This window comes from Notechis scutatus, chromosome 9 (genome assembly GCF_049901735.1).
Source record: "Notechis scutatus isolate UNSWTSFEM ecotype Mainland chromosome 9, rNotScu1.2, whole genome shotgun sequence".
NCBI classification, from domain to species: domain Eukaryota; kingdom Metazoa; phylum Chordata; class Lepidosauria; order Squamata; family Elapidae; genus Notechis; species Notechis scutatus.
The window spans coordinates 1049112-1057620 of NC_142017.1; the positions used below are offsets into that span (position 1 = coordinate 1049112).

At 51.8% G+C, this 8509-nt stretch overlaps 2 protein-coding genes across 2 annotated transcripts; one reads left to right on the forward strand and one right to left on the reverse strand.

Moving 5' to 3' along the window:
• The first annotated feature begins 226 nt into the window (after positions 1 to 226).
• PABPN1L (PABPN1 like, cytoplasmic) lies at positions 227 to 5022 on the forward strand. The gene is made up of 7 exons (XM_087971368.1): positions 227 to 547; positions 815 to 920; positions 1184 to 1257; positions 1700 to 1806; positions 2184 to 2271; positions 2861 to 3006; positions 3401 to 5022. Exons 1-7 carry the CDS (start codon positions 227 to 229, stop codon positions 3438 to 3440), a joined length of 882 nt encoding a protein of 293 aa, XP_087827494.1. The 3' UTR covers positions 3441 to 5022.
• Positions 5023 to 5961: 939 nt separating this feature from the next.
• TRAPPC2L (trafficking protein particle complex subunit 2L) lies at positions 5962 to 8503 on the reverse strand. Its single transcript, XM_087971377.1, has 5 exons — positions 8368 to 8503; positions 8082 to 8254; positions 7007 to 7094; positions 6841 to 6920; positions 5962 to 6123 (listed from the first exon to the last, which is right to left on the reverse strand). Exons 1-5 carry the CDS (start codon positions 8398 to 8400, stop codon positions 6078 to 6080), a joined length of 420 nt encoding a protein of 139 aa, XP_087827503.1. The 5' UTR covers positions 8401 to 8503; the 3' UTR covers positions 5962 to 6077.
• Between the last annotated feature and the right edge of the window lie 6 nt (positions 8504 to 8509).

The window sequence follows — 8509 nt, forward strand, 5'->3', positions numbered from 1 at the left end:
GGGGAAGGCAGTCCCGACTGAGCCCCGGCATAGCAGTTGCCATTGCCATCTTGTGGATTCCACACACTTTGCGAAGTGTGGCGTCTGACAAAGCCTTCTCAACAAACACACACGCACGCTTGGAAGGCTTGTTCCTCCTATGAACTACTAGACCCCACCTGAGAAGGGGCCAGGCACTTCCCTTCCGCTTTTGGGCACGGATGCCAGACCCTCAAGGGGACATGAGATGAGGGGGACCCAGAGAAGCCAAAGAAAGGAAGGAGGAGGGGTGGGGAGAGGAAGAACCCCGACGAGGCTGGGGAAAGAGGGGAACTCCGCCCTGACACCTCCTAGGCAGTCCGGATACCTCACCTTGGTGGTGTGGCTTTCCCCCAGCCATCCCTTCCTGCATTCTGGATCCTGGTGGTGCGACCCTCCTGCTTCCGACACCAACCATTCTCCCTGGGACGCAGCTGAAATCTCTGCTTGGCAGAAAAACATGGAAGGCGATTCAGCCTCGAGCCCTGTGGAAGGGGCCAGCCCGGAGGTTCAGCAGGCAGAAGACCCCGTGAGTCTTACCCCGAGACGTGGGTCAGCTCAGGGGGAGCCTCTGGGACGGGAAGGTCTCCTCAAGGCTTTCCCTAATCCCAGGCCTCCTCTTGCCCACATTGGGGGGGGGGATAGGGGGGGGGCAGGTCGAAAATGTGGGAATTTGGGAAAACCAGCCACCCTTGGAGGGCTGGGAAGGGCTCCTTCCAGGGAGAGAGCTCTGGGCCTGGGGAAGAGGGCAGCTTCTCGTGTTCCACCTCTACTTTTGGCTTCTCTTGGGCTGAAGGAGCTGGAGGCCATCAAAGCCAAAGTCCGTGCAATGGAGAAGGATGATGAATGGCTGCAGGAGCTGCAGAACGAAGCCAAGTCTCTCCTTGTGAGTTCAGACCCAGGTACGACTCGTGCCAAGCAGGGCTGCCCCATGGGGGGTTGCCCCCGGGCCCTTCCTCAAGTGGGGGCTGCTGCTGCTGCTGCTGCTGCTGCTGCTGCTCTGATCTGAGGTTTCGAGAAATAAAACTATTGGAAATAACAGCAGGGGGATTGCAACTCCTCCAATTGCCAGGCCTCATATTCAGAGACTGGCAAGGGAGGGCATGGGCCTGAAAAGGCTGGCAAAGACCCCACCCTAACTACTAGAGTTGTCTTTCTTGTGCAGATCTTCCGTTACCTTCTGTTAGAATAAACGAGAAGAAAGTGGAGGCTGACCAGCGCTCGATCTATGTGGGAAATGTAAGAAAGAGGAAAGAAAGAAAGAAAGAGGGCTTAAACCCTAAGTGCCAGAATCCGTAATGAATGGTGGGCTTCTGTCTGAGAGGGGCTCCCTTTCTCCCAGTTATTTATTTATTTATTTATTTGGAGCCTGGCATTGTTACATTGGCCAGGAGACCACAGTGCTAATGCAGAGTAAGTAAGAGGGCTGCCTATTAACCAGCTTTGTTAAGTACACCCTTCAGGTATTCTGGTTTCTCTTCTGATCCTATAAATCTTTCCACTTTTACTTTCTCCCTGACCTGTGATAGGAAGCAGGTCTTAGATCCTGCGTTTGTGGGAATTTACTCCCTGATGCTTTGGGTCTATGGAAACTATTTCACATCCAGGAGTCCTCGATGTTGATAAGACTGCAGGGCTCTCAAGCAAGGGACACCCGAGTTCATCAGCGTGGTTTTCACAGGTAGATTATGGAGGAACTGCCGAAGAACTGGAGTCCTACTTCAACAGCTGTGGACAGATCAACCGAGTGACTATCCTTTGTGACAAGTTCTCAGGCCATCCGAAAGGGCAAGTGACTGTTATGGGGAAAGGGTGGGGGGTGGGGGGGGGAGAGTTGGTTAGGAAGGAAGGAGCTGCCTACCCAGGTTGGTTCAGGGCCTTTGTTTCCTAGGGCAGGCGGCTATCATCTATCTCAGGGGTCTCCAAACTAGACAGCTTTAAGACTTGTGGACTTCAACTCCCAGAATTCCCCCTCCAGTCATGTTAGCTCAGGAATTCTGGGAATTGAAGTCCACAAGTCTTAAAGCTGTCAAGTTGGAAGACCCTCAATCTATCTTATCTATCAGATTTATTTGCCACTCATCTCCTATCCAACGACTCCAGGCAGCTTACAACATAAAATATGATAAAGGTTCTATTTATTGTTACATCCTCTCTTCTTGCAGGTATGCCTACATAGAATTCGCTGACCAGAGCTCTCTCAAAGCAGCCATGGAACTGGATGAAGGCACATTCAGAGGCCGCATCATCAAGGTAAGCCCCGTGGGAGCCTGTTCTGGTGCAGGATCCTACCATTAAACAGGAGTTTTTGCAGGATAGAGGATATCTCTGATCCCTAATTCCTGCTTGGTCTCCCCGGAAACCTTGGTTGCTCCCTGTCAATAGCCGAGGGCCATCCAAGCTGAACTCCTGACATCATCATAGTTTCTCGTCCCGTGTGGCTCATTAAAACACATTTCTGTGGAATGCATACAAAATATTTAGTAGCCTTCCTGCAAATTTTGGAAGCCCAGCTGGGCAGATAAATTCAAGGCTGGCTTCAGAAGATGCCTTGGCCTTAAGCGTTGTAACACTAACCCATACACTCAGATTGATGAGATAGTGGCAGGACTCACACTGTATGCCCTGCGCAGAGAAACTGTGTTATGCCTGAAAGGGGTGGCTTGGTTCCCACAACACAGTGCAGCCGCACCACCTGCCACCCAACCTTCTTTGGCATGTAAGGCTGACATGCTGACCCCTTTTAATTTCCCTTCCAATGAGCTGGGGTGCAACTGCTCTTCATTCTCTATTTCCCCCTGTCCAAAACTGCTTCCTTGGATCCTCGTTGTTTTGGCACCAGGTGCTGCCCAAAAGAACCAACTTTCCAGGGATCAGCTCCACAGACCGTGGAGGCTCCAGGGGACGCTTCCGAGGACGGGCAGCCCTACCTCGTCATGCCAGCTTCTGCGGGGGGCAATGTTCCAGGCCCCGTGGCAGAGCAGTCAGGTGAATGGGCAACACGGCCTTCTTTCTGGGGAAACTGTCTTTCTGGAGGGGGGTGAGGCCGGATCCTGACTCCACGGGCGTGTTTGAAGGAAGCCCAAACTTCCCACCGGGCTGCAAATTAGAAGCATAGCTCTAGTTTTGCAGCTGCCGTTTTGGTCTTGCAAAAGTCCACATTTCTGCTTTTGTCAATATGGGGTGGTGGCTAAGCCGCCCCAGATCCTTGGGGAGGATTGGAGCACCATCCCTCCAGGTGATCAGCTGTACACGCAAGAAGATCTGTGGAGATCTCCTCCTGAATTATCCCTTTTGTACTGGGGATGAAGATCCAGGTGGACTAAAGGATGATAAAACTGATGCCTGGAGCCTTGTGCACCCACTTCTTCTTCTTCTTCAGGGGCCGTGGGAGGATACCTGCCTGGTACACGCCTTACTAGCTGGCAAAGGAGACAGCTCGAGCGGACTCACCAGGAGGAATTCAGAAGGGAAGAGGAGGAAGCTATCTGTACTTGTTGTTACTTGTCAGCCATTTGTGAGGAGCCACTGTCCTGTTTTTCCAGGGAGCAGCCATTCTTCTCCCTGGTAACTCAAAGCAGTGGGTGGCAAGGAAGCCAGCAGAGGCACCCAAAGCTTGCTGGCCTGGCTTGGGGGGGCGGGGTGCATTATTTTCTCTCTGAAAGGCCTGGACTTCTTGTCATTCTTCAGCAGCTACGTGCTATAATATCAGGGGTGCAGCAGAGGCTGCCCCTCTCTTTTGCCCGGAGGCTTAAAGCCCTTAATCTGGGCCATTATGGGAAGGTCAGCAAGGGAGGGAACCCACTCCTCAACCAAAAACCCAGTTATCCAGCATGTCCTGTTGCAGAATCTAACCCCCTCTGCCTCCACCTCCCCCAAAGTCCTCATTAAAATCACTAAAAATCGGTTGGGTTTGCAGGAGAGAGGATGCAAAACCATCCAGTTCTCTCCTTTTGCAAATTTGGGGTATCTCTGCATGCCATTAGGCACAAAGTCATACAAGCAGCCTGTTATGATTTGTGAAAGTGTGTGTGTGTGTGTGTGTGTGTGTGTATACAAGGGACTGGCAATATGGGTGTGGACCAGCACATCTGCCCTGCCCTTTTGCAATCACCCTGAGGGTCTTCCCACACATTTTTAAATGCCCCTCGCTTGTGCAGCTTGGAAAGCACTAGAAAAAGGGATTTTCTGCAAGAGGCAAGCCAGCTGGGAGGATGGCAGCGAGTCTTGGGGTTCCAGGGATTTATTGTAGGTCACTGTACCCCAATACACCCTGCTCCTCATTTTAAACTAATTTAAATTAAGTTTCTTCAAAATAAGTATAAAGGAATTTTTACTATAGGGCTCACCTGCTGCAATCTTGTTTTGCACACCTTTTACCCCAGCACAACCTGGTACTTCAGTTACTGCTGCCAATGCAGCTTTCCGTGCCCAACAAAACCTTCAATCCATTGTGGAGTTTATAAGAAAAGTCAGCATAGCAACTTGTGAATTTTGTCAAAATAGACTAGTTAAGTTCACATTTTATTGAAATGATCTTTCCCCTTAGTTCTCTTGCAGCAGACCAAAAAAAAAAAAAAGTAATTTGTCCTTGGATCTGTAAATTATGCCTCAAAGTTCTCTCTTTGAGCACTGGAGATATTGGAAGCGAGTTTTACCATGTTAAAAAATATATATATATTCATGTTCGCAAGTGAAAAGATGGGACTGATCTGCTGAAAGCATTTAAGGAAGGGGGGGGGAAAGGCCTCCCGGTTAGACCCCGTGAAGCTGACCTGGAAGCGTCAGGACAGACAAGGCTGGGCACCTTACGCAGGGCAGTTTCCTGGGGATTGGGCCCTACAAGAATAATAAACTGGCAGAGGTTGAAACAAGCAGAACGAAAAAGGAGGGTTGCATTAAAATGAATGTATCAATGAACAGATATGTAGTTTGTGATAAAGTTCCATGTTGTAAGACGTTTATCTTTTTTACAAAATAAATGATCCTGCTAGTGAAAATTAAGCTTTACAACCACGGCGGCTGCCATCTCTCTGGTACCTTCAGCGCAGAGCTGGGCAAACCTGGGCAGCCTTTGCGCACATTCACTCCTCAGGGTAAGTTGGGGGTGGCATTTGCCCCGTGGCTTCCTTGTTGTTGTTATTAAAGACAAGGCTTAGCAAAAAGCAAGCTGGAGGGAGAATCCGCACAGCTTTCTGACATCCCAGCTTACCATGTGGAAAGGCATTGAGAAGGAGTCTAAGGAGGAATTTCCTGACAGTAAGAACAATTAAGGAGCAAAACAACTTGCCTGAAGAAGTTGTGCGGGCCCCAACACTGGAGGCTTTTAAGAAGAGATTGGAGATTTGTCTGAAATCGTATAGGCAGGGTCTCCAACCTTGGCAACTTTAAGACTTGTGGACTTCAACTCCCAGAGTTCCTCAGCCAGCTTTGCTGGCTGAGGAACTCTGGGAGTTGAAGTCCACAAGTCTTAAAGTTGCCAAGGTTGGAGACCCCTGGTATAAGGTTTCCTGCCTGAGCAGAGGATTGGACTGGAAGGTCCCTTCCGACTCTGCTATTCTGATATAAATACATCCAGAGGCCACAGGCAATAGAGGGAAAGCATACAGTGTCCCCCATTCTGGCCCTTCAAGGGAGAAAACGAGGCTCTCTCTCTGTTTCTTGCAGCAAAATGTCTCGGCTGGCCTTGGAATGGAACCTCAGTCAGGCGGTTCAACCCACATGGGTATTACTATAAACTTACTCCAAAGTCTTCCGATGGGGGTTTCTCAGTGCAAGCCCCTCCCTCTTCTAGGACAGCCATTTATGTGGAAGGGTGCAGGCTCTCCTGGCTTGAGCGCAGGGGGTTGGACTAGACGTCCTCCAAAGTCCCTTAAAACTCTTCTATTATTATTATGGGTATTATCATGCCCCTTGAGTAGCCCTGCAAACACTTCAGACGGGCTGAGCAAAGGAGTTTATTTTGAGGATACAGCAGCAAAGGACAGAAGACCACCAAACAACTCCGTGCAGGGCGGGTTTTCTCAGCCTAAGGAGCTGGTAGAAGAGGCAGCAAACCTTCAGCAAACTTGAACCATCATGGACATCACCATGTTATCAAAGGCCCTTGAAATGCAGAGAGAGGAAACTTTTAAAGCAGGAGCCAAGTCACCCTGCGCCCAGCCCACCTGAGAGATGAGCCAATTTAGGAGTACAGGTAGGGGCAGTTCTCCCCCTGTGCAGCTCCCTGCTAGTCCTTGTTCTGCTGCACCAGCACCAGCCATGCCCCTCGCCCACCTGCGGAATCCAGCAGCTTCCTTTCCCTGCTCAGCTGATGCCTTTCCTTGGCTTTTTCCATATTCTTCTGCCCAGAATCCTTTTGGCCCATTCGCAGAGCCAAATAAAGCCCCAGAACCCCCGAAACCTGTCTGTGCTTGGGAGCAGACTAAGCAAAACCAATAGCTCTGTTTCCCTAATTAATACCCCTGTTCTGCCCCATTCAGTCTCTGCATTTAGCAAACAGATAGCAAGCGTGGAATTGCATCACATGCACTATGTCGTAAGTTCAAGCATCATGAGCTGCATTCAGGCATCGTGGTAATCTACTAAGCCCAAAGCAAGCAATTTAGGACTGGTAAAATGTACGAATCCCTGGGTTTGTGAAAGGCAGCTATCCCCTCCTCCCCTGCTCCCCCTACCGTCAGCATTTGGGTTCCCTTGCAGGCACGTAGGACCTTCTGGCTGTCTTAGGGACCTCTGTCCAGGCTTCTGCTTCACCACCAATCCAATTAGCCGGCTGGGGGATTCTAGGAATTGAAGTCCACACTCTTTCAATCAACTCACCTCGATTGGATTTGGTCTCCAGGGTTGTAAAAGGGGTTACACATGACATCTGTATACGAATTGTGCAATTTCCTGAACATCTGCAAAGAAACCACTTCCGCTATATTTAATCACAAAAGGGCTTGTATGTCCCCAGAGTGGATTCTGGGAGATGCCCCAGACTTACACTACGGATTTCATTGTCTCGGAGCGCCGTGTTGGAAGAATCCACCACCATCACAAACTTGACTTTGGAATTGGTCACGTAGCCGTAGCTGCTTGGCTGGTTAAGGGACTTTTGGAGATGGGAGGCTGATCTCCCACCAGCCCTGCGTCTCTTCGCCGTTTATCCAGAGGTGCCCGAGATTGGATTGGGGGTTTTGATCTGCCACTCAGCTACACATCAGCAGGCCTAGGAGAGAGAGCCTGGCTGCAAAAGCCTGATTACTAGATAGACCAGGAAAAAGACAGAGAGAAGACCCTCAGCTGGGCTGCGGTCTAGGGGTCCCTTGGCCTTTTTGCAGCCCGGATCTGACAACCTGAGCCTCCCCATCTCGTATGTCGAGACCGCCAGAGACTCTCCATCCTAACTGGATGGAGGATTAAGTACCAGAGGCAGTTCCTGTTTGCACAGCCTAGCTTAAGCAATGGCTTAAACGCAGGGGTCTCCAACTGTGGCTTTGCTGGCTGAGGAACTCTGGGAGTTGAGGACCACAAGTCTTAAAGTGGCCACGGTTGGAGACCCCTGTTCTAGGGGAACCTTGGAAAATGTGCTTTTTTGGTGTCTGCTCCTATCTTGGGGAACAATCCCCCCCGCCGTGAGATTTGGCAGCCCCCCACCCGTTTAGCTTTTCAGAAGGTATTAAGGCCTGGCTTTTAACCCCGGTGCCGAGTAGGATGGCACAGATCTGTGTTTCTCAACCTCAGCCCCTTTAAGCTGCGGGGACTTCAACTCCCAGAATTCCCCAGCCAGGCAATGCTTTCCCCAGCAATGCTTTCCCCAGCTATGCTGGCTGAGGAATCCTGGGAGTTGCGGTCCAGAAGTCTTAAAGTGGCCAAGCGGGGAGAGCCCCGTTTTTCAAACCTGACAATCGTTGGACTTCAACTCCCAGAATTCCCCAGGCAACAGTATCAACCCTGGGAGCTGAAGCCCACCCGTCGGACAGCTGCCCGGTTTGAAGTGTCCCTTCCAGGCTCCCTCCCTCCCTCTCTCTCTGCTGGGCGGGTCAGCCCCACCCGCTGCAGCCCCCGGGCAAGGATACACCTTGTAGTCCTCGGTGGGGTAGAGGAGGCCGAGGTAGAGCTCCCGCTGGTCCACCAGCGCCTTCCCCAGCGCCGAGACCTTCTCGTCCACCACGTCCAGCGAGGTGTGCACCGTGTAGTGGAACTTCAGCTCGTTCTCCGTGGGGAGGCTCTTGATGTACAGGGGGTAGTTCTGGCGGGGGGAGAGGTGGTCAGAGGGCGCCGGCCGCGCCCGCCCCGCCCGGAGGGAAGGAGCGCCGGGGGGTCCCTCGTCCTCCCCCCACCTCTCGCCCCTCCCGCGCCCACCTCCTTGGCGATCACCGCGATGCACACCGCCATCCTGGCTCCGGGCGGGCGGCGGGCTTCCTCTGCCCTCACTTCTGGCCACGTGGTCCGCAACCCACCAACCGCGTCGCGCTCCGCCTGCGGGCTTGGGGCGCGTGACCCA

What these genes read in the sequence shown, in the direction of transcription:
- TRAPPC2L (XM_087971377.1), bottom strand. Translation starts at nt 8,400, where the DNA reads ATGGCGGTGTGCATCGCGGTGATCGCCAAGGAG. An exon ending in GAGACAATGAAATCCGTAGT is followed by an intron (nt 6,921 to 7,006) that starts GTAAGTCTGGGG and finishes GTTTCTTTGCAG; the next exon opens with ATGTTCAGGAAATTGCACAA. An exon ending in GGAGACCAAATCCAATCGAG is followed by an intron (nt 6,124 to 6,840) that starts GTGAGTTGATTG and finishes CTGCATTTCAAG; the next exon opens with GGCCTTTGATAACATGGTGA.
- PABPN1L (XM_087971368.1), top strand. Translation starts at nt 227, where the DNA reads ATGAGGGGGACCCAGAGAAGCCAAAGAAAGGAAGGAGGAGGGGTGGGG. An exon ending in TTCAGCAGGCAGAAGACCCC is followed by an intron (nt 548 to 814) that starts GTGAGTCTTACC and finishes CTTGGGCTGAAG; the next exon opens with GAGCTGGAGGCCATCAAAGC. An exon ending in TCAGAGGCCGCATCATCAAG is followed by an intron (nt 2,272 to 2,860) that starts GTAAGCCCCGTG and finishes TTTTGGCACCAG; the next exon opens with GTGCTGCCCAAAAGAACCAA.